General features: G+C 44.7%; 2 protein-coding genes across 3 annotated transcripts in view; one reads left to right on the top strand and one right to left on the bottom strand.

Moving 5' to 3' along the window:
• Positions 1-5082: 5082 nt before the first annotated feature.
• LOC105464588 (macrophage expressed 1) lies at positions 5083-9529 on the top strand. The gene is made up of 2 exons (XM_011712595.2): positions 5083-5097; positions 5552-9529. The coding sequence occupies exon 2, from the start codon at positions 5612-5614 to the stop codon at positions 7760-7762; it is 2151 nt and encodes a 716-aa protein (XP_011710897.2). The 5' UTR covers positions 5083-5097; positions 5552-5611; the 3' UTR covers positions 7763-9529.
• Positions 9530-10419: 890 nt separating this feature from the next.
• The window catches only part of LOC105464585 (deltex E3 ubiquitin ligase 4), a 35841-nt gene continuing 21014 nt past the window's right edge, over positions 10420-25246 (bottom strand). For both annotated transcript variants that reach the window (XM_011712592.3, XM_011712593.3), the window contains exons 7-9: positions 23190-23351; positions 18825-18914; positions 10420-13904 (exon numbers count right to left, since the gene is read on the bottom strand). In XM_011712592.3, the coding sequence (XP_011710894.1) occupies positions 13671-13904; positions 18825-18914; positions 23190-23351 (486 nt within the window). In that variant the 3' untranslated portion in view covers positions 10420-13670. The remainder of the gene's footprint in view (positions 13905-18824; positions 18915-23189; positions 23352-25246) is intronic.

A 25246-nucleotide genomic window follows, 5' to 3' on the forward strand; every position in this document is an offset into this window, starting at 1 on the left:
GATAATGCAAGAGGTACTTTTTATGTTAGGCTAATGTTATTTGGAAGCCTGAAAGCAGATGAGCAGGGGAAGTGAGTTGGTCCTAATGCTCAATCATTGTAGAGCATAGCTTGGAGGAGAGATGGAGAGGAAATAATGGCTCTCAGGGCTTATTCTGTCTCCTAGACTCTTCAAATGACCAATAACAGATGCTCAAGGAGTATTTATTTAATGAATTGATGAATTGGGCTTCACTAGAATGTCCTAGAGAACTGTATTGAGAATGATGTTGAGGCAGCCTTAGGGCTCAGTGGAAATCAAGGGTATGACAGCTCAGTGATGTCTGCCATGACATGGAATAGGAGTGTGGAAGTCTACAGGCTAAAAAGGCTAAGCTTTTGCCACATCAGGGTGTCCTTCTTATTTTTCTTTTCTTTTATCTTTTTCTCTTCTTGTCTCTTCTTTCTCTTTTTCTTTTTTTCTTTCTTTCTTTTCTTTTCTTTTTTCTTCCTCCTTCCCTCTCTCCCTTCCTTCCTTCCTTCCTTCCTTCCTTCCTTCCTTCCTTCCTTCCTTCCTTCCTTCCTTCCTTCCTTCCTTCCTTCTTCCTTCCTTCTTGCTTTCTTGCTTTTTTTTTTCCAGTGTCTCACTATGTTAGCCAGGCTGGCCTTGAACTCCTGGGCTCAAGGGATTCTCCTGCTTCAGCTTCTTGAATAGCTGAGACTATAGGCTCACACCCTCAAACCAGCTCCTCTTTAGTCCAGTGGAAGTACCACACTGACATGTGTCCTCCAAATCTAAATTTGCAAATACTAAAGAGGAAAAAAAAAAGAGCAGAAAGGGAATAACTGAAGATGAGAAAATGGATCAAGGAAAATGGAAGAGAGAGGAAGAAAAAGAGTGCTAATAGAGAACAGAAATGAAATGGCTTAGGCCATCAAATTCTGGCCTAGCTTTTAATGGGAATATGCAACATTTCACATGGGCCTTCTGTTTTCACCCTCCAGATTACACGGAGTCATGAAATCACTATGTTCTTAGTTTTGTGGTCAGTACCCAAATGACCCTGGTGGAAAGAGCCTCTGAGGGGAAGAAGCTGACAACGCAACTCTTAAAACATCAGGTTAGGAATCAGTTGTTCAGAAGGAAAATACTGCCACTTTGTTCACTGAGACCTTCCAGATTTTCCATAACAAAGTTCACTCCAAAGTCTATAAAAGCCATAGTTCTCCGATCTACTTAGTGATTATTTAACTATCAGTTTTCACACTGGTCTCCTAGATTCCTGCTGAAAGGGAATTGTCCCAGAAAATGCAACTAGACTTTCCTCCCCATTTGAGATCACAGGTGAAATGCGGAAGTAGCAAACACCTGGACTAGTTCCAAGCCCACACAGGAGTGAACCTCAGACATGAATCATGCTTTGGCTCTGGACGAGATGGTGTCAGAAGATTGCACGGGATCAAACAGAGAAAGAAAGCAGATGTGGGACTTCCTTCTTGCCTCGTTTTGGAGGAAGTGAAATCGCCTTTCAGCAATGCAGATGCAAAGGTTTTGTGGACAAGATGCCTCTTTTAGAGATCAAAGATCAGTGTTAGCCACAGGCCATTATTCCTCAAGTGTGGCCATCTGGGGAGGTTATGTGACTGCATGTGCATTCTAGCAGAAGAAAAAGCAAAGGAAATTTCTGGTGAACAGAATAAACCAGAAAATGTGTGGGTAAAACGCATTGGTCACCACTTCCTCATATGTGACTGTTATGAGCAGTTCTATTGCTCCTGGTATGTAAAATTAAGTTAAGCCAAATTTCCCATCATTTGCACTTCTCCTTTCACTGTTTCCCAGAGAATTGGAAAGAGAACTTCCTTGAGCACAGCAGTCACAGAATCCATAGGCTTTGGGTCATTTCAGGCATATGAAAATTCCAGAAATAATTTTTTTTTTTGACAGTCTCACTCTGTTCCGCAGGCTGGAGTGCAGTGGTGCGATCTCAGCTCACTGCAACCTCAGCCTCTTGGGTTCAAGCAGTTCTCCTCTCTCAGCCTCCCGAGTAGCTGGGATTACAGGTATGTGCCATCACCACATCTGGCTAATTTTTTTTTTTTTGTATTTTTAGTAAAGGTGTGGTTTCTCCATGTTAGCCAGGCTGGTCTTGAACTCCCAACCTCACCATCTACCTCGGATTTCCAAAGTGCTAGGATTACAGGTATGAGCCACCCTGCCTGGCCTGTTTCTTTTCTTTCCTTTTTTTTTTTTTTTTTTTACATGGTGTGCATTGGTTATTTTCCTGAGCACAAAAGTGATGATTACCCAACACCCATCATTGTTGGGTACTTAATAGGCTCTGAATACAAATTTCTCAAGTTAATAAATACATGTTCATTGTTGAAAACTCTAAAAACACAGAAAAGAGGAAAAAATTAAAATAATTTAGAAAAACCTCCCAACCAGATGTAATTACTGTCTATGCATTGGCATACATCCCTCTAGTTATGTACATAGTTGGGGTCATGCTGAATGTTTTTCTTTTTTTTTCATAACATTATTGTCAGAGGTATTTGAACAAGAATAACTCCATCTCGAATAAGGGCTGGGTAAAAGAAGGCTGAGACCTGCTGGGCTGAATTCCCAGAGAGTTAGGTATTCTAAGTCATGGGACGAGATAGAAGGTTGCAGAAGATACAGATACAGATGACAAAGAGCTGGCTGATAAAACAGCATCCAGTAAAGAAGGCAGCCAAAACCCACCAAAACTAAGATGGTGACAAGAGTGAACTCTGGTCATCCTCATTGTTCATTATATGCTAATTATAGCACATTCGCATGCTAAAAGATATTTCCACCAGTGCCGCCATGACTGCCAATTTCCCGAAGTTACCCTGTATAGTCTAAAAAGGAGAGGAACCCTCAGTTCTGAGAATTGCCCAACTCTTTCCCAGAAAACTCATGATTAATTCACCCCTTGTTTAGCATATAATCAAGAAATAACAATAAGTATCCTTAGTCAAGCAGCACATGCTTCTGCTCTGCCTATGCAGTAGCCATTCTTTTGTTTCTTTACTTCTCTAATAAACTTACTTCCACTTTACTCTGTGGACTTGCCCTGAATTCCTTCTTGTACAAAGTCCAAGAACTCTGTCTTGAGGTCTGCATTGGAAACCCTTTCCAGTAACATTATGGCATAAGCATTTCTCATGTTATTAAAATTGTTTTAAATAATTGTGATGGCTACAAAATATTTTGTCTTATGGGTACAATGTAATTTTACCCTTGTTGGACCTTTCCGCTATTTTCAATTTTTTTTTCCTATGATAAAATGAAGACAAAAGCTGTAGAAGAAATAAAAAATAAAGTGACTGGACGTCTGGAGACACAGGGACACCTGAATATAGAATTGTCTGTATCAACCTTGTTTGTATTCTCATTTCAGGAGAGTGAGCTCTCAACAGGGTCTACTAAAGAGAAAGGAGAGGGTAACAAATTGTCAGCTTGTCTCCAAAGCAGTGTGAGAGTATTCTAATTTTGATGAACCATTCTAGAAATAGTTTTAAGAGAAGTATGTAGGTATTTCAACAGACTCATTGGAAGTACTCAAGGGCATTCAACTCTCACTTTTCTAATTCTGGGATCATGCTGCTGAGGTATAAATTTATAGCTAACTGATTTATAAATTAACTAGAACATCCTGTGCAAAGGTTTGGCTCTCTAGTCAAATATAGACTGGGCACTGGTTCATAAATTAATCCCTCTTGGGTGGCTGGTGTCAGTTTCCAGAAGCATGTTAACTGTGGCACAAATAGACCCAGAATGGCCAGGTGTGGTGGTGCATGACTGCAGTCCCAGATTCCTGGGAGGCTGATGTGGGAGGATTGCTTGAATCCATGAGTTCTGGGCTGTAGTGTCCTATGCCAGTTGGTTGTCTGCACTAAGTCCAGAATCAATATGGTGACCTCCTTGGAGCAAATCACCAGTTGCCTAAGGAGGGGTAAACGGGTCCAGGTTGGAAACGGAGCAGGTCAAAATTCCCATGCTGATTAGTCGTGGGACCACGTCTGTGAATAGCTACTGCACTGAACCCTGGGCAATAAGCAAGACCCTGTCTTGGAAAAAAAAAAAATAGACCCAGAATGCAGTATTTCTAGATTTACAGAACACCATCATGGTTTTGATAATAACTGGTGAAGCCCAGCCTGGGAAGGAAGGTAACTAGCCTCATTCTTTCTAAAACCACTTCTTAGCTGCATTAATAACCAACAGAGAAATTCAATTCCTTGGAACCTTCCTTCAGGATGCATACAGGTGATGGTGTAGTGATACCTGTGAATTGCAACATGACTTTTTCAGTCTCAGTATTGTATCTAATTCATGGTATAATCTTGGGAATGTTAAGGATACGATTGGGAGCTTCATTAAGTCCTCTGGATTCCCTGGCTACCACTAAGCATACTAAGACACAGCCTAATTATCCCAAAGAATTAACAGAGTTGGGTTTCAACCAAACCTGGCACATTGTTTTAAATTATGGGCTCTAATAGAGTTGGCATTGGAACTTGAAAAGAAGCTCATGTAATTATATTCTTCTAATGATCTAGCAGATGAATTGTTGCTTTTAGAAAAAATATTGGATAATGAGGAGCCACATTCTTTTTTATGCACCTAAACTAATTACACACACTTAGCAATGGAATGAAAAATTAAAGGTATAACAGGTACCAACTTCATGTAAAATGCACACACGCAGAGGATATATAAATGTGTGTACACATACACATGTGTTCCTTGGCCCCTGCCTGCTGTTGGCAAATCAAAATATAGATTATAGTGCGGTTTTGTCTTGAACATTTCTATCTGAATGAAAACAACACACTGTAGGGGTTCCTTGCCCTCATTCTGAATGCTTAGGACAATGCAAATTGGGGTTTCCCAGCATATTGCAACCGAATCCTCTTCAGGCCCCGTCAGCTCTGCTCCAGACAATGCCATCCCCTAACACAGAACTGTTATGGTTCATAACAGTGAAACCCACAGGACAAGTGCCCAAGAGTTCACTCCTTTCTTTTGTGGAAACAGCCTCCGGCAAAGAGGAACCCCAGGGTTGGCCTTGACTAACAGCTTGCACAGGTATGGTGGAGCCAGGGTGTTTCACTCAGGGTGGTGTGGTCATTTGCCTCTGCATATACAGTAAAAGGAAACTGGTATTGGAGTTCCAAGAGACAGCAGTCAGGAAAAATATGAAACCTCAAGTCTAAGAGAGTGAGCAAAAAGCAAAGCCAAACTTTCTGGCGGAGGAAGCAGTAGGGTGTGGGGTCAAGATTTTTTTTGTAAGTGCACGCCCCTGCAGCAGAGTAACCAGTCAGGGCTGGGGGAAAATTAGGATAGTTAACTGTTAGGCATGTAGCGCTGTGTTTGCATGTTCAGTATGGCATAAATTCTTCAAAGAAGTGACTGTCTTTAGTATTTCAACCAACTCTCGTTTCCCCATTTTGTAAGAAATTAACTTAAAGAGGAACTGGTAGCTTTTAGAGAACTGATGAGTTTTCTGCTTCATCATCTACTTTTGTTTTCTCCATTTTAGGTTGCCCAAAGCTTGCTGGCCGCTGTGTAGGGCTGGCGAGTGGCCGGGGCTGTCTGAGCCATGAACAGCTTCAGGGCCACCATCCTCTTCTGGGCAGTGGCAGCATGGGCTACATCAGGCAAGCCTTTGGGACAGACAGATGAAGCTGGAGTTCAAAAATGCAAAAATGCCTTGAAACTGCCTGTCCTGGAAGTCCTACCTGGAGGGGGCTGGGACAATCTGCGTAATGTGGACATGGGACGGGTTATGGAATTGACTTACACCAACTGCAGGACAACTGAGGATGGACAGTATATCACCCCTGATGAAATCTTCACCATTCCCCAGAAACAGAGCAACCTGGAGATGAACTCAGAAATCCTGGAATCTTGGGCGAATTACCAGAGCAGCACCTCCTACTCCATCAACACAGATCTCTCTCTTTTTTCCAAAGTCAATGGCAAGTTTTCCACTGAGTTCCAGAGGATGAAAACCCTCCAAGTGAAGGACCAAGCTATAACTACCCGAGTTCAGGTAAGAAACCTCGTCTACACAGTCAAAATCAACCCAACTGTAGCACTAAGCTCAGGTTTCAGGAAGGAGCTCCTTGACATCTCTGACCGTCTAGAGAACAACCAGACGAGGATGGCCACTTACCTGGCAGAACTCCTGGTCCTCAACTATGGCACCCATGTCATCACCAGTGTGGACGCTGGGGCTGCTCTTATTCAGGAGGACCACATCAAGACCTCCTTTCTCCAAGACAGCCAGAGCAGTCGTAGTGCCGTGACCGCCTCTGCTGGACTTGCCTTCCAAAACACCGTGAACTTCAAACTTGAGGAAAACTATACGTTGCAGAATGTCCTCACCAAGAGCTACCTCTCAAACCGAACCAACTCCAGGGTGCAGAGCATCGGAGGGATTCCTTTTTACCCAGGCATCACCCTCCAGGTCTGGCAGCAGGGTATCACCAACCACCTGGTGGCCATCGACCGCTCTGGCCTGCCACTGCATTTCTTCGTCAACCCCAACATGCTGCCTGACTTGCCAGGCCCCCTGGTGAGGAAGGTGTCAAAGACGGTGGAAACTGCTGTGAAGCGCTATTACACATTCAACACCTACCCTGGCTGCACCGATCTCAATTCTCCCAACTTCAATTTTCAGGCCAACACGGATGATGGCTCCTGCGAGGGGAAAATGACCAACTTCTCTCTGGGTGGGGTTTATCAGGAATGCACTCAGCTCTCAGGGAGTAGGGATGTCCTCCTCTGCCAAAAGTTGGAGCAGAAGAATCCACTCACTGGTGATTTCTCTTGCCCCTCTGGCTACTCCCCGGTGCACTTGCTATCCCAGATCCACGAGGAGGGTTACAACCACCTGGAGTGTCATCGAAAGTGCACTCTCCTCGTTTTCTGCAAGACCGTGTGTGAAGATGTGTTCCAGGTGGCAAAGGCTGAATTTAGGGCTTTTTGGTGTGTGGCCAGTAGCCAAGTACCTGAGAACTCAGGACTGCTTTTCGGAGGCCTCTTCAGCAGCAAGAGCATAAACCCCATGACAAATGCGCAGTCATGCCCAGCCGGCTACTTTCCCCTGAGACTCTTTGAAAACCTCAAGGTATGTGTTTCTCAGGACTATGAGTTGGGAAGCAGGTTTGCGGTCCCCTTTGGTGGGTTCTTTAGCTGCACAGTTGGGAACCCCCTGGTAGATCCTGCTATATCCAGAGATTTAGAGGCACCTTCCCTGAAAAAGTGCCCTGGGGGCTTCAGCCAGCACCTAGCCCTCATTAGCGACGGATGCCAAGTGTCCTACTGTGTCAAATCCGGGCTTTTTACAGGAGGGTCCCTGCCCCCTGCCAGGCTCCCACCTTTCACCCGGCCACCCCTCATGAGTCAGGCTGCCACCAATACTGTCATAGTGACCAATTCTGAGAATGCGAGATCCTGGATTAAAGACTCCCAGACCCACCAGTGGAGGCTGGGAGAGCCGGTAGAGCTGCGGAGGGCCATGAATGTCATCCATGGGGATGGTGGTGGTCTGTCAGGAGGGGCTGCAGCTGGGGTCACAGTGGGGGTCACCACCATTCTGGCTCTTGCTATCACCCTGGCCATCTACGGCACCCGGAAGTTCAAGAAGAAAGCATATCAGGAAATTGGGGAAAGGCAGAGTTTGGTTCCAGGCACTGCAGCAACTGGAGACACACCTCACGAAGAGCAGGGGCAGAGTCCAGCTTAAATCTCTCCCCGAAAATGGTTTCTCTCATCTCCAGTGTGGTCACTGCTGACCACTCTGTTTTCCTAAACATTGAAATGGCATGTGCAACCAAAAGTAGGTATATTTGTGACTTCTTGTTTAAGTCTCTGGGACAGAAAATTCACACTGTTACATGGATAAGGGTGGGATTGGGGAGAGGGAACAGTTGGGAGTAGAAGCAAAAGCCATTCTGGGACTAAAATAGGAAGCAGATGCCCTTTCCCAGTGTGTGTCCCTGTCTTCACCTGAATGCATTTGTGTAAAAATAGAGGAGGGAGAATGCTAACATTTGGATTTGGAAGCCATGAATTTACTCTGAAGTTTGCAGTTGTTTCCAATTTGTGAGCTCTAAGAGTTTCTGCCTGTAACAACTACCCTCCCTTTATTTTGATTTTTTAAAAGCTGTCTGAATTTCACACTCTTAGAGCCCAGAAGAGTCCCGAAAAGACACAAGTCTTGCTTGGTTACTGCTTTTTAACTGTGAGGGCTCTATGTTGACAGACTGTTATCTACTCGGAGCCACCTCAAACATCTGAAAAGAAAGATGTTGCCTGTGCCGATTCCACTTTTTCCAGCTGCCCCTTGATGAACACTCCCTTACACCAGACCACTCTTGGACTTCTGACTTGTGTCATCAAGTCCTCAGAAAATATTTTAACTTGTAAACTATTAGTGGGTCAAAGAGGAAGGGATGATTTGGAGACAAGGAGTAATGAAAGATGGGTAAAAACTGAAAAAATTCCGGTGCTGAGTACTACCGCTTCATCTTCCACGGATGGTCATGACCTTTCCTGTCCTCCTGTTACATGAACACACACACACACACACACATGAATGCACACACACATACACACACACATGCACCCCACATTTCAATAATTCTGCATTGTTCTAGGTCCTTACCTTTCTTGTCCATTATATGAACACACACACACGCACACACACACACACACACACACAAACACCCCACATTTCAATAAGTCTGCATTGTTCCAGGTCCTTACTATTCCTGTCCTCCTGTTATATGAACACACACACACACACACACACACACACACACACACACACACACCCCACATTTCAGTAAGTCTGCATTGTTCTGGGGGTAAAACAGGCAAGAAATTAAAGTAAGACCACATTTAAGTATTACTCTGTAGAATCAAAACAGAGTAGTTAACACCAATTATGCAAGCTACTTTTTTTTCCAGCAGAAAGGGAGCTGACATGATCAAATCCATGTTTTCAAATGAACTGAAAAAGTCATCCAGCACCACTTGTAACCCATTTATTTCAGTTCCAGGCTGAGAGCCCTGGGGCATCTAGCAGAATGCATAATTGTCATCTGGCAATAGTTGGGACTTTGCTCAATTTTAATACCAATCTCTCCTGATTGCAATTACCTCCACTACTTTCATGATCCCCTACAATATTTTTTAAAATAATACATTTATTCACTGAATCAAATGTCATTAATGAGTTATCTTCTGTGGAGGATGACTGTTCTCTTTGTTAATGTTCACAATCAAAATCTTGGGCTGAGAAGAGGCCCTTCACCAACGAGTTTGAAGCATCACAGCGTGTGGGAAGGTGGGAACCAGGATCCCCATTAATTTCCAACTGAGACACAGAGAAGTGAGTCACAGAATTTGAGCCCTGCTCTCTTGACTGCCCAGCCAGGGACACTGATTTCTTTAATGTCTTCACTTAATCCTGCCTCTTAAGCATTAAAACATTCTCCTAAACCTCTGAGTGTTTTGTGGGTTCTGGGTGTTTTGTACATTTTAGCCAAGTTAACCACTTGTCTGCAAATACTGACTTTCCTATGAATTCTTTGAAGATTATTGAGTCAGAAAGGAAAAATATAGCCCCAAATTCCCAGGCTTTTAATGCGCTAACCGTGTATTGAAATGAAAAGTTCCTTACAAACCTATATTCCTACCAACAAGATTGCACATAAATATACATTAAAATATGTACTAAGGAACTCTCTGTCCAACAGCTCATGCATGTGAAGTTAGAACATGGGAGTCTGCCGGTTGCATTCATCAAATCATTTTGCAGAGTCAGCTCCCAAATGCAAGAGCTCGCAGGCTCTGCCTTCCAAGTCCTGGGTTCCTAACTGGTGGTCTTAGGCTGGGGTCTGTGGGGAGACCAACCCTGGCTTTCGAGAAAACCTCATCCCATGGACTATCAGAAATAGACACAGATTTGGGTGACAAAGGTGGCTCTGCATTTGCATTTTATTTTTGTGTTCTTGTCAGTTTGGGGATGATTAATATCAAACATTTATTTGAGAAACAACAGCCTGTAAACCATTTAAACACATACTATATTGTAGTCAGGCAAAGGGACCTTTAAAAGTGAATATTCGTGATTTCAAAAGTGTTTTTTTCTCCCACACGTTCACTTACTCATTTTCCCGGCCGTGTGATCTGTTCCTTTAGTCTCACGAAGAGTCTAGCCAGGTCAAATGTGTGGGTGGGTAATATGTGGAAAATTTGTTTTTAAGTGGTGGGGGAGGGGCTTCCCCCATCAAGTGGAAGGGCTTGTGGTTGCTTACAGACTCAGGGAGGTAACCCAAATCCCTCACAGATAGGTGCACTAATCTACAAAAAGCAGAAGGCCAACAACAGCAACAATTTTGTGGTTGTTCATTTGCCATTTATTGTTCTGCACAGACACCTCATGAGCACCAGGTGGCGATGTCCTCTCACAGAGCAACACCAAAGACTTCAAAAACACTCCAGTTACAAACAGAACAATTCACTTAGGACATTCACCTGCCTCTCCCAGAACCCCCAGTCTAATGCCGGGGACCACAGAGAAGGAAATGGGTCAGGCGTCCTTTCTTGTACCACATGAGCCTTCCCCCAGTTTTCTCATGCATACAACAGTGCAATACCAAGATGAGTACTTTTGACCAAGTATAAAACCACAGAGACGACCCAATTTTACAAAAATGGAAAGAGAATGAAAACACAAAGGCACACGCAGCCACAAATACACACTTAACCTTTTAGGGGATGAGCATCCGATGAGGTTTGTCTCCAATCCAATTTGTCATCCCAGGAGACTCTGGAAGGGAGAAACTTGGCTGCTGGCGCTAAGAGCATGAAAGGGAAGGCATGGAATCCCCTACTTGGGCCAGGAGAACACAGCAGGGCTTCTGGTGGGAAAACACTTTGTGTTAAGGTAGTGGATGCACAGGGCTCGGCTGGCAGGGTTCTCGCTGAAATCTAGACTGCACCTTACCAGGTTGGCACAAGAGAAAGGGCAGAGGAATGCTCCCTGCCTTGCCTGGCACAGTGTTAGAAAGGAAATTCAAGATCCCTACTGCCCAGAAAGCCACACAAGAACAGCACGAGAATGAGGTAGCCCCTACTGGGCATCTGCAGAGAGGACAAGAAATTGGGCACAGACATAATCAAAAGCCCAGGGGAAAAGGCTTGAAGGTGTGAAGACGACCTCTCCAAGTGGTATTGCCACATGCACAGCGGCTCCCTTTCCATCCTGAGTCCTCTTCCTTCTCCTCCTGGCCACCCCTTCCCCACCTATACCTTGTTCTCCCTGATGTGGGGAAACTGATCTCTCCCCACTGCCTAATTCCATTGTGAAAGTCTGTCTTCTTTTCTTCCCCACCTCCGACTGCCTCATCGTGTTTTTCTTCCCAAGAGCCCTCAGCCTATTTCTGCACCCTTGCAGCCAAGAAGCTCAGCAGACACTTGACCAGTGTGCTGAAGGCAGAGACGGCATGAGGCTCTCCAAGTAATCTCTGGCACATGGTAACTCGACAAAGGGCATGGGTGTGACATTAAACACCGCAGGGATGTCTCTTCCATTTAGTTCAGGGGTTTTCTTCCTGACTCTGGCAGGAAATTGCCCTGTGGTGCAGTAAGCTCGGGACCAGTCTCCTGGTCTGCTGGTGAGATATAATGGCTGCCTGCTGACAGGAGACACGGGGACAAGGATGGCAGAACAATTCCTCCCATCAGAGCTCCCTCTGGTGGAGCTGATCAACATCCCTTGTAGCCATTTGGAAAGAGAGCAAAGGCTCAGCACCAGCACATCCACAGAACTGGGTGACAGGCAAGTGAATCGACTATCCACACCCACGTCAAAATGGCTGGAGGCCTAACAGCAAGCAGCTATGGGGCTGGCTTTTATGAAAGCCTGGCCTCCGGTTCCCATCGAAGTACCATTTTTGAAGGTTTTCTTGTTTCCATTTTTCTAGCATCAAAAACCTTCCAAATATTATGAAATATATATGCATATATATATATACGTCAAACCCCCAAAACATGAGGTATATAAATACAAATTAGTATCCAGAGGAACTTCCCCCAAACACATAGTTCAAAGAACCCACTTTCAAAGGGGGAATTCGGTTTCCCTTCTTGATCCCCCCTTTTCTCCTCCCTGGCCCCCAATTCATTCCTTACTGGGAGCCAAAGGCAATAAGAATGTTGGGGAGGAGACAGGGTCTTGGGACACAACCAAGATGCAGATTGGACCAGACCATACCGTGGTCCCAACCCCATTAGGAATGAGCTAAAGAGGTTCTCTCCCTGCTCTAAGTCAATCTATAATAGATGAAGGAGATGAGGGACCCAGCAGCTCTGGGCTCTGATGAGCAAATTTGCATGGAAACAGATTGAAGCCTTTATAGAAACAAGACTGGATGGAGATGAGCTCTGCTCCAATCTCGAAAAGAAATATAAAAGGATGAGTCCAACCCTCACCTCATTGCATCTCCCCAGGCACAGTTCTGTCTCCATTGGGGTTTCAGTTCTCTGTGGGATAGGTTGGCAACAGGTGAGGAACATCAAAGGACCACAGCCTGGCTGTTGGAGCCCCATCAGAACTGGGGTTTGGCATCTTGCAAAACAGAGTGCAGGGACATGACGGGCCTTCCCATCAAGCTGGCCCAGCGATGCACACACGCCCCCTCCCCCACCCCACACACACACGCATGCACAGACACAGAGGGCACAGAGCCCAGCATGGGCTCCACTCACAGTGACTTGATGAAACTCATGGAATCTTTGAGCTGGTCTAGAATGAGTTGGGAAGAAGGCTGTGGGCTCCTCTCCCTGAGGACAGTTCAGATGCTCAATGGGATGCAGGCTCTGGTTTGATCAGAGAGGGGCTAGAAACAGCATCATGGGATGCCACCCCGAAGAGGAACCCCAGAGTCCATCCATCCACATGAGAGAACCAGATGCCTCTTTGGACAGGTCAGAGCTGTGAGGAGGAGAGGAGGGCCCAGAGAAGCCAAGGACTGTGATGAGAGCGGAATGTGCTCCCAGAGGCTTTTCCTTCTCTGACCCTCTTGGGAAGGAGTGCTTCCTCGCTCTACACCAAGGCATCCGTTTCTGATGTCACAGCAGTTTAGTGTTTCACCCCTTTGCCCCCCCAACCTTGCACAGTGAGAGCTCCCTGGCTCCAGCAGAGGGATAATAGCAGAAACTCCACTCTCAAAGCAGAGTGGAAGTAGCAAGAAGCCGGCTGAGGCAAGAAACCCCGGCTTCCCAAAGCCAGGGTATGGAGTGCCCAGGCACTGCCCATACCCCAGGTGTGTTGACCATGCCCCTACTTGGGAGGTGGGGTAGGGAGGGGATTCTTGACTACCCAGCACCAAAAACTCCATGGGAACAGACCCAGGGTGGCCCTCATCCCCTCTCCCTTTGTGTTGGATAAGGTTTATCAATGATGTCGCTATATTCAGTCTGGCTCCCGCTGTGGTTGGGAGGGATGAGGGGTGGACACAGGGCAGGAGGGGAGGATAGAAAGTTGGGAGGGCAGGACACCAACTTCTTCTACATTGACTCACTCTCCTCACTTCCTGTCCTGCAGTCCCCACAGCCCCTCCCACCTCAAAGCTTTTCTGGCCTCAGTCCTTCTCCTGGGCAGTGCTGTCCTCAGAGATGCCCTGGGCAGCCAGTTCAGCCAGCACATTATCCAGGTAATTGGCATCTGGGTAGCCATGGCCAGTGAGATTAGAGCCAAACTCTGTCTTGTGGTGGACCTCATTCCAGATGACAGTATCTGACTCCCCCGTGGTGCTGGAGGTGCCAATGGCAAAAATGAGGCGGCGATCCCAGGCCACGAGCAGCAGCTTCAGAACCTAGAGGGACAAAAGTGGGTTATGAAAAGCAGACATTAATTGGCAGTCAAAGACTATCCCTTGGATGGTAGAGAATCTTCCCAAGGGCCCCATCCCTTACTGCATCATGATACCCTAAGCGCCCAGGGGAAAGAAAGAGATTTGGACTTGGAGTTTGGAAGCTACAGGCTGAGTCCCGGCTCTGTCACTGAATAACTGTGTGACCTTGGAGAAGTTATAGCACCTCTTTGAACATTAATTTTCTTATTTATGAAATGGCAATGGTACAATCTGCCTCTAAATATTGTGAACATCTTACTGGACATTACATGAAAAGTATTTTCACACCAGTGCCTACAACGCGCTAATTGATAAATGTTATCTGCCAATGTAACAGCTGCATTTTCAAAGATAGGATCTAGGAGTTGAAGGCACTTATGATCTGAGAACTTCTGAAGCTCTGCCCTTCATTACCACCACCACTACCTCAATGTAGTATTAATTTACCCAAAGCTGAAGTTGTATGGTATTTCTCTAGTGACATCTTGGAGCACTTTGACTTTCTTGAGGTGAGAAAACTGAGGCTCAAAGAAAGTTTTGGGGCTTGCAGAATGTTCTAAATCAGTTAAATTTAAAAAATGTTTGTTGAGCAAGACCAATGCCTAATGCCCTGTTCTAGGCCTTCGTCAGAGTAGTGTCCAGCATGAAGGAAAAGCATCCAATGAAAATGTCTTGGGTTCAAAACTGAACTACTGTAAACATGGTATGGGCTGGAGGAGAGGAAACCATAATAGTATTAGGAATAAAAGCAGACATTAGAAATATGAGCTGCTATTTCCTGAGTGTTTACTTTCTAAGTGCTGGACATTGGGACATGTAATTGTTACATATAATCAGATGATATAGGTATGGCCATGTGCCACACATATGACATTTTGGTCAATGACTGAACACATATGCAATGGTGATCTCACAAGATTACAATAGAGCTGAGGAATTCCTACTGCCCTAGTACTTACTATACTGTACTTTTAATCATTATTGTAGAGTGCACTCCTACTTATTTACAAAAAGAAAAGCTAACTGTAAAACAGCCTCAGGCAGTTTCTTCAGGAGGTATTCCAGAAGAAGGCATTGTTATCATAAGAGATGACAGTTCCATTCCTGTTACCGTCCCCAAGGCCTTCCAGCAGGCTAAGATATGGAGGTGGAAGACAGTGATGCTGCTGATTCTGCCCTGAGTAGCTCAAGGCTAATGCTTATGATCATGTGTTCATTTTAAACAAAAAGTTTCAAAAGTAAAAAAAAATTAAAGTTTTAAAAATAAAAAAGCTTATAGAATAAGGATGAAATATTTTTCTACAGCTGTACAACGTGTTTGTGTTTTAAGCTGTGTTGTTACAAACAAGTCAAAAGTTAAAAAAAGTAAAAGGTTTTTAAATGGAGAAGTCACAGTAAGCTAAGGTTAGTTTATTATTGAAGAAAGTAGTTGTATATAAATTTAGTGTCATTTAAGTGTACAGTGTTTATAAAGTCTTTAGTAGTGAACGGCAATGTCCTAGGTCTTCATATTCACTCACGGATTCAGCCAAAACTACTTCCAGTCCTGCAAGTCCCATTCATGGTAAGTGCCCTATACAGATATAGCACTTTTATCTTTTATACTGTATTTTTACTATGAGTCTTCAATGTTCAGATTCACAAATACTTACCATTATACAACTACCTATGGTATTCAATAAAATAACATGGTGTACAGGTCTGTAGCCTAGGAGCAATAGGCTATACCATATTGCCTAGCTGTGTAATAGGCTATTCCATCTAGTTTTGTGTGAGTACACTCTATGATGTTTGTATGATGATGAAGCTGTCTAATAATAATGATATCCATGCCATTAAATGACAGAAAACTGGACTCTCATTATCCCTCTCAAGGAAACAGAGGCTCAAAAGGTAAAAGACTTGCCTTGGTCTTATAGCTAGTAAGTGGTTGGGGGCAGTGGTTAAGGGATTGATTTCAGGACTGCCTGACTCCATAGCCCATGGACTGAATCACCACTCTGTTGACTCTCAGATGGGAATCAGTCTAGAATTCATGGAGGAGGTTGCTTCTGAGCTGAGTAGTAAAGGAAGGGAAGGATTTGGGGTATATTAATAGAGAAGGATGTGCAGACCTAGTAAACAAACATAAACCTAAGGCATGGATAAATTACAATTGCTGTCACTGTGCTGTGCATTTTACAAATGATATTTTCATTTACTTTTTCCAACATCCTGTCCATACAGATGGAAATTATCACCACTGTTTTACAGATTAGGAAACTGAGACTTTAAGACATGAAGCCAACCAGTTCTCACAGCTAGTAAATGGCAGAAATGGGACTTGAACCCAGGCTGGTCTGGCTCCAAAGCCCATCCTCTAATTATACCTCAATCTACAATGAAGTCCAATGTTAGGTTCCTGGAACAGCAGATGTGCAGGATAAGGATGAGAAATTGGTGTGAGGAGAAGGTTTAACTCACACTGTAGTAGGTCTTATATGTCAAGCTGAGAAGACTGCACTTTGTTGTTTCTTTGTTTTATTTCTTTTACACACAAAAAGCTTGATTCTAGAAACTGTTTGAGATAACTAACCTGGTAGCAGGTAAAAGATGAAGAAGTCTTATCTATGTTGGCAGTGGCAGGGTTAGAAGAGGAGTCTAGTGGTTTGGAAGGCAGTGAGTGCAGGGAGGAATGAGCTAAATGGATGCGGTGGATAAGAACAGGTGGATAAGAATAGGTTCATGTGCCCATCTGGGTACCAGGAACTCTGAGTATGTCATTAACATAAAGAGGGAGGCCTGGAAGAAAAGCAGCTCTTGGCAACAGGATTCTAGTTTTAACTGCAGGACTTTAGAGTAGAGACATTTCGCCAAGAGTTGGGATGTTGCTCCAGGGCTCAAGCACAGAAATCTGACTCTTCAAGGTAAACAGTATCAGGGATGGTCCTCACCCCTAATCTGGGGACACTGCACTCGCACATCTTCTCTGTGTGGTTGATTTTCTATTTCTTCCAAAATACCTGCTTCCCACCTGTAGGGGGAGACCATATCCATACCCTTTGACAGGAAACCCAAAGGGCCTCCCTGTAGAAAGGTCACCGTCCCACCCCTTATCTGGCTTGCCCAGGACTTGTTGGGGCCTGTGAAGGGGTGAGTGGAAGTAACAAGCATCCAGGAGCTCTAAATGGGATTACACACTTCCACTTGGGTTCTCTGTCCTCTGTCCCCTCCACGGGAAGGGCATGGGCCACAGAAGGGCTGCTCCTTCCACCTGGGCTCCAGAACAGGAAGACACATGGAGCCGACTGAAGCTGCTGCTATGGTCTGAATATGTGTCCTCACCAAATTGCCATGTCGAAATCCTCACCCTCAAGGTGACAGTATTAGAAGGTGGGTCCTTGGAGAGGTGATTAGGTAATGACAGCAGAACCCTAAATGGATGACATTAGTGCCCTTATAAAAGAAGCCCCAGAGAAACCCCTTGCCCCCTTCTACCATGTGGGGACACAGTGAGAAGGCACCATTTACGAACCAGGATGGGTTCATATGAAGAAGTCCTAGCCAGACACTAAATCCACCAGCGCCTTGATCTTGGACTTCTCAGGCTCCAGAATTGTGAGACATAAGTGTCTATTGTTTATAAGCCACCCCGTGTACGGCACTATGTTACAGCAGCCAGAACAGACTAAGACACTGACCCACAGCAACAACATAGCCATAGCTGCTGACATGCAAAGTGCATGACAAATAAACACTTGTTGAAGTAAGCTGCGGAAATTTGGAGAGAAAGCTCACTAAAATACATCTTGTCCAATATTCCCCCCAGTACTCCCTGTAGATCAATGGTTCCTACTCCTTTTGAAATCAGGAAAGATTTTGAAAATCCAACGATTTTCTGGCCTCATCCATAGAAATACAAACATACATTTTTTTATTCGAATTTTAGAGTTCATAGAACCACTGACGCCTAATCATGAATCACTAGGAATCCAGAAATCCAATGATTGTTTTCTCTGCCCTTTTGGGAAAAATTCAAATGATATGAAAGTACATAAAAAGAAAATAATCTACATGTTAAGATCCCTATCCCAGACCAGTGTTTCTCAAGCTTCAAGGTGTTGTCAGATCAGCTACGCATCTCGTTAAGATGAAGTGGCTTCTGGTTCTGCATTTCTATCAAGCTCCTATGTGGTGCCACTGGTGCTGGTTCCAGGACCAGCTTTTAAGCAGCAGGACTCTCGACACAGGATCTTAAAATAGATAAATTATTGCCAGTAATACCCTAGAGAGGAAACAAACTGATACGGTCTGACTGTGACCCCACCCAAACCTCATCTTGAATTGTAGCTCCCATAATTCCCACACGCTGTGGGAGGGACTCAGTGAGAGATAATTGAATCATGGGGGCGGTTTCCGCCATACTGTTCTCGTGGTAGTGAGTAAGTGTCACAAGATCTGATGGTTTCATAAGGGGTTTCCCCTTTCACTTGGCCCTCATTCTCTCTTGACTGCCACCATGTAAGAGTTGCCTTTCATCTTCTGCCACAATTGTGAGGACTTCCCTGCCACGTGGAACTGTGAGTCAATTAAACCTCTTTCCTTCATAAATTACCCAGTTTCATTTATGTCTTTATTAGCAGCGTGAGAACAGGCTAATACACAAACGAAATGTCCCACTCCCACCCACCTGCAAAAAAAAACCAAAAAAATTCGAATCGTAGCCACCCCACCTATGGTTGACTCAAACTTGACCTTGCTACTGTGTGCATCTAGAGTTAAAAGAGACACAGTTCTCTTTGGTCTGTGCATTGTAAGAAGTAAAACTTTAGGCCTTGATATAGAAGTAAACTGCCCGATCTATTCTAAAACCTAGTTCTGTGTGGAAACCTCCGGTCTTACTTTTCTCCCTTTCTCGCTGTCCGGAAGGTAACAATGTCGTGGGAAGCCTCGGGCGCTGAAACTCTTCCCGGGATTCGGGTGTTCTGGTCCCTGAAAGCAGAAAGCAAGCAAGCAAATGGCATTTTTCAAAATATTTCTGATAAGAGGCGGGTTAGGCTGTGACTAATTTCAATAATAATGATAATAATAATTCCCACAGCGCCTCAAGAGAGAACAGACCCGGAAAGCACTGTGAATGGTCATTTAACACATGTTTCTGTGTCCTTAGACCTGGGTTTGGATGCAGAGCTGCTACCTCCCACTGTGTTAGCTGGAACCCTCCCTTGGGGCTTTTGTTCCCCATCTCTCTAACAGGAATGATGCAGAGTCCTTCCCTTATGGGGCTGTTATAAATGTTAAGTGAGCAGTGCCTGATGAGTAGTAAGAGCTCAGTAAATGTTTAACATCATTGTCCATCATCTTCATCATCTATTGTCTTACAAAAGAAGAAATCTGCAGTGCAGAGAAGATAAGTGGCTTCTGTAACATTAGCGGCTTTGCTAAAACTGAAGCCCAGATTTCCTGACGCACACTCTGGATTTTTAACTACTCAGAATAAAGAAAGTGCCTCCAAGCTACGAGGCATGCCAAAAGAATTTTCTGAATGATTCTTGTGGATTTTCTCCTTTGTCCTTATGGGTTTTTGTTTGTTTTCTTCTTTAACAATAGGAATTGGGATAGTCAGGACTAAAAATCTTCTAACAGCATTTCAGCTATTGCCACCCAATACCCTATTAAGTAGGCAGTCTCAGGCCACTGAGTGAGAAAAAAAACTGAAGAACAATTGAGTGAGAACAGGTTTCCTAATCAGTGCCCAGAATGGGTCCACAGGCCCCCTTGAGAAGCTCATGAAAAGCGGCAAATTTTCTCCCGGTAACAATGACCAAATCTCTCCCTCCCCATCAAAGGTTTGTCTATGATTTCTGAGCATCCTTGACCCCCTCAGGGATGGAATCCTCTTTAAAAATCCCTTCTAGATTCAACCAGTATAAAACTGATACTTCCATGCTGTCATGTACATGATCAGCAAATATATCCTGTCTGAATAAATGAATGAGTGTGGAAGAACAAATGAATGAAAAAACGGAAGAAAAAACCCCAGATTTTTCTTTCTCTCTTATTATGGACCATGGTTCCAAAATGATAAGAAATTCTGTGGTTTTCCATTTTCTTAAATAGTTAACCTGATTCAAGATCACCTATGGTTTGATGCAGTAAATGCAATGGGGTCTCAGAGAAGGGAGAGGTCACCGTGAGCTGAAAGAAGCAACAACGCCTTCTTGGAGATGCAGAATGCAGCATTTATGAATTTTACATTCATAGGAAATCACTACAAATTTACAACCTTCCCATGGCCCCGGCTGTTTCTAAATCAAGTTGCCTGACTGAAAGGCCAATTCTAACCACAGCTCTGACTGCTCCTGATCTGCCTGGGATTGTTGCTTGTGTGGCCAACTCAGATGCCTGCCTGGCACTGACCCAACACGGCTGTGCCCTCCCAGCTCGTTGCTAAGTGGAGCAGTCACGACTCTGCCTCAGCCCAACCCAGAGTTTCTCCCCAAGGGAATGGTTCTCTGCAGTGAATGCAGAGCTTGAAGGTCTCGACTCCTCACAGAGGCGCATGCCTGTGTGGTGCCTGGAAACTTGAGTGACATGGCACTGAGTGTCCTGCTACTTACACAGAGGGATGAATGTAGATCTTAACAGTGGAGAGCTGCATTTCTCTTGATACGAGCTTGGGTTTTTCAGGAGGAACCACCACGGCACCCATCAAGGCAGCATGCGCCACCTCTATCCCCTAGTGTGGGTTCTCTGCTCTTTAATCCTGGAGGAAATGGTAGCCCCAGGTTTGTCTTTGCAAGCTTCGGTCTGTTCTACTGCTCACCAGATCATTGGCTGTTTCTCCCAAGTCCTGTTTTTTTCATTCATGTCTGTATCACTTTGACTCACTGCCTCTGAGACACTCGAGAAGTCTCACCTGACCCCATATCCAACCGTATCTCTCTCTTCCTTATCCTGGCCTTCCCTTGTTCGAGCCCCATTCCTAGGGCCTGGACTGTGGCAGTGGTCTTTTAATTGGTCTTCTTCCCTCTGGCCATCCCCGACTCTTTTGCCTGACTAGCCTTCCTAGAGCATAATTGCAATCACACAGTGGTCCATACTCCTAACTGCACACCCAAGAGCTGTTGAGTAAAATCCATGACCCCCGCCCTGGTATTCAACGCCTTCTATGATCTGGATGCAACCTCCCTCATGGCCTAGTCTTTTCCCTGCACCTCCTTCATGCTTCCTCCCTGTACTTCCTTGCAAGTCTTGAGCCCCAAATGAAACCCTTCCTTCTTGTCCTTTGATACTCAAATTTTTCCTCTACAACCCTCTTACCTCCTCCCACTAAAAACATTCTCCTCCATTTCTTCATGTCTTTCTAGACTCAACTAGAGAATTCCCTGCACTAGAAAGTCTCCTCTGACCCTCCCAGACAGAGAGACATAAGCCCTCCTCTTTACCATGACAAGGAGGACCTAAAATAATGTTGACAAGCAGGTGTGGAGCATCTTGGCACTGTGCTCATCCTTCAATACGCATAGACAAACGTTATCTCCCATTCTCACCAAACCTCTGCCAGTTGGGCTCCTGGCTGTGCAGGTGAAGAAATCAGGCTCCAAAAGGTCAAGAGCCTGTTGTCTAAAACAGCGGTCCCCAACCATTTTGGCACCAGGGACTGGTTTTGTGGAAGACAACCTTTCCATGGACCGGGGTGGTGGGGGATGGTTTTGGGATGATGTAAGAGCATTGCATTTATTGCGCACTTTCTTTCTATTGTTATTACATTGTAATATATAATAAAGTAATTATACAACTCACCATAATGAAGAATCAGTGAGAGCCCTGAACTTGTTTCCCTGCAACTAGGTGGTCCCATCTGGGGGTGATGGGAGACAGTGACAGATCATCAGGCATTAGATTCTCATAAGGAGTGAGCAACCTAGATCCCTCACATGCACAGTTCACAATAGAGTTTGTGCTCCTATGAGAATCTAAGGCTGCCGCTTATCTGGAGAAGGCAGAGCACATGTGGTATTACTGGCTCACCCACCACTCACCTCCTGCTGTGCAGCCTCTTCTGTGGCCTGAGGGTTGGGAACCCCTGGGCTAAAGGCACCAGCTAATAAAGACTCAGCCGGGAAGTAGAACCCAGTCCGTCGGACTTTGAAGGCCTGTGTTCTCACTTTGTCTACATTGCATCTCAGAGGTTTTGTTAGTGATGTACATTTATCTTCCCCTGACTGGCTGGTAAGCCCCTCCAGGAAGAACCATGATTTATTCACTTCTTCTGCAGGCTATCACAACTTCCTGTTTTATTTCCTCCACATCGATGATCGCTATCTGGAAGTACCTTGTTTATTCATTTGTTTCCTTTATGGCCTTCCTGGCCCCATTAGAATAGGGAATTCAAGGAGCAAGGATTACATCTACTTTGCTCATTGCTTCTCCAATGTCTAGAACATGTCTGGACCATAGTCCACACTCACATGTTTGTTAAATAAAAGACAAAATGGAAGAAGAAAACTAGGGGGAGGAAAAGAGGAATTAATATTTGCTAAAGAAATGCATACAGTGAATGCCCCAGAACACTCAGAAAAAGCTTCATTGTGTAAAGGAAGGTGCCACATTTGGATTTACTGGCAGGAATAGTGTTCAAATTTGTTCTTCAGGACTGTCTTTCAAAGAATCAAAAGAGGAAAGTAATGCCCACCAAAATCAAAGCCAAGTATAGCTATCAAATGACAAGTGCAAATACCGTTTGACAAAGAAATTCCACTTCTGGAAAATTATTCTACAGATATATTCACATGTGTACAAGGTTATTCATTCCAGCATTATTTGTTGTAGCCAAAGACTGGCAACAATCCATATGCCCATCAAATGGAGACTGCTGAATGCAAATAGTGGTGCATTTATACAATGGATGATTACACAGACACAAGAACGAGGAAGCTCTCTCTATACGGATGTGGAAAGATCTACAGACTATATAGTTAACTGAAAAATGCAGGATGCCAAACAATGTGCCTAAATGGCACTGTTTGTGGAAAAAAAGGGAGGGGTGGATGCAGTTCTCTGTTGCATGTGCACAAAGAATCCTGGAAGGATACATAGGAAAGTCAGAACAATGGCGATGAAGTCAGGGGATGTGGGCGAGGCTGGGTAGATGGAGGACAAGTGTGGGAAGGAGACTCTTCATATGTAACATTTTACCTACAAACATGTAGAACAATAAAAACCAAGGGCTGAGGGAAAGGCTCACCTGAGAGAAAGGCTCACCTGAATGCCAGGGGGGATGCTGTAGATAATCCGGATGGTTTTGCAGTCTGGGTGGCCAGGCAAGGAGTGGGGGATGAGGTGGTACTCCATCTTCCCCGGAGGTTGGGTGCCTGTCTTCACCCCATAAATGGTCTTGCAGGTTGGACACTGCAAACTCCCATCCTGAGGGGCCATGGCCAGAAGAGCCAGATTGGGAAACAGTTTTGGCAATAACTTCCCCACCCAGTCCCAAAAGGTACCAGAGATAAAGGGCCAGGGGGACAAAGTGTGCCCTAATGAGTGATAGATCTTAGTTTGTCACCCCCAGCTCAGTCACGTAGGCCATTTCTGCTGTCTTCAAAGTAATAGGAGGTAAATTCCACAACTGGTCCCATGCTCCACGCTGAGGGATATGTAAGAGAAGCCCCTGTCCCTGAGGAGGGGACCAGCTCACTAGGGCAGGAGCAGACACAGGGAGTCATTATTCAGCTACTCAGTGCCAAATGGGTGGAACAGACAGCAAGACCCGGAGAGCAGCAACTGCCCAGTTCCTGAGCATCAGAATCACCCACACAGCTTGTTAATCATACAGATGCGTGGGCCCCACATCAGGTCCACTGAGTAAGAACTGGGAAGCTGCAAAGCGTAGTGGTTCAGGCTGTGAATGCGAAAATCAGGCTGCCTAGACGTAATTCTTAGCTCTGCCATCTGCCTGCTGTGTGACCTTGGACAAATTAATTAACGTCTCTGAGTCTCAGTTTCCCTTATAGGAGAAGGATAAAAAATATCTGTCTCATTGGGTTGTTGAGAGAATTAAATGAGATAATCTATAGGAAGCTTTTAGCATGTGGTGTATCTAAATGTTATCAGCATTTTTGCAATTTCTGTGGAAAGACTGATGCTCATACAGGTTTGGAAACTACTGCTATGAAAAGAGAAACTGGCCACTAAGAGCTGGAGTAAGTGAGGATAACTTTAAGAAAACAGTCCTTGAAGAATAGCTATGAATTTGCTTAGAAGGATAGAGTGTAAGGTCTGCACAAATACCTAGAAGAGAGAATGAGGCCAGTAATTATAGTGCTTTAAATCATACTATAAAGAGAGTTTAACATTTCTTGTTTCATTTAGGCCTCAGCTTCTGACACTGGCCTGGAAGAAATTATTAGTCCCTTTTTATAGAGAGGAAAATCGAGGCACAGCAAGATTAAAGGACTTACTGCTTGTCAGGGGGTGGGGTCTGTTTAAACCCCCAGCTTTGCATTGCAACTCAGTGGCTCCATTAGTGGGAAGAGGCAGTTCTGGATGCAGGGATGTATGGTCTCACTGCAGGGCCTGGTGAGGTGCTGCCTGGAGGAGGGCCTGGACACCAAATCCTATTTCCCGGCTCGCAAAAAGGAGGGGCGAAGAGAAGGAAGGCGCATGGGCTGGGAGCGATGTGTGTAAAATGTGCTGCTGTGCAGCTGGGAATGAAAGCTTGCCAGGACATCCCCATCTCCTCAGGAAGACAGGGATCCTCTGCTGAGCTATTTAGGGACTTCTCCAGTCTACTCACTTAAAGCAATAGCTCGTATTCAGGGTTACTATTCTCTGAAACCAGGCTCCCACTCTCTGCTCTGGCCTTGACTTGCTTCATGACCTAGGGTGAATCACTCCCTTCTTCCTGGGCCCTTTTCTCTCATGTGTTTGATCAAATAAAAACACAAGCTTCAAAGTATTAGTGCAAAAGAGAATAAAGCATAGACTCTTGAGAAACATTTTTGAAAGCCCCACGGAAATAAAAGTAGAGTTACCATATTCTTCTTGAATATAGACATCAAATAGGGAACAAATGTGCTAAGGAACCCCTTTAAGCCCAAAATAACCTCTTGAAATGCAAGATCCCAATGAAATCTTTTAGCCCAGGGTTGGGAAAGTGAGCAAGTGATCCAGATTTGCATCCCCCATCAATGACCGACCACCCACCACTAGAAGCATGTCTCTCAGGGACACCAAGAAAGTGCTTTGAGAACTTCAATCAAATAGGCTACATGAAGATGAAGGAAAAAATTACAGCCTTTAATACAAAGGTGATATCAATT

The sequence above is a fragment of the Macaca nemestrina genome, chromosome 12 (assembly GCF_043159975.1).
Source record: "Macaca nemestrina isolate mMacNem1 chromosome 12, mMacNem.hap1, whole genome shotgun sequence".
NCBI lineage: Eukaryota > Metazoa > Chordata > Mammalia > Primates > Cercopithecidae > Macaca > Macaca nemestrina.

What these genes read in the sequence shown, in the direction of transcription:
- LOC105464588 (XM_011712595.2), top strand. Translation starts at nt 5,612, where the DNA reads ATGAACAGCTTCAGGGCCACCATCCTCTTCTGGGCAGTGGCAGCATGG.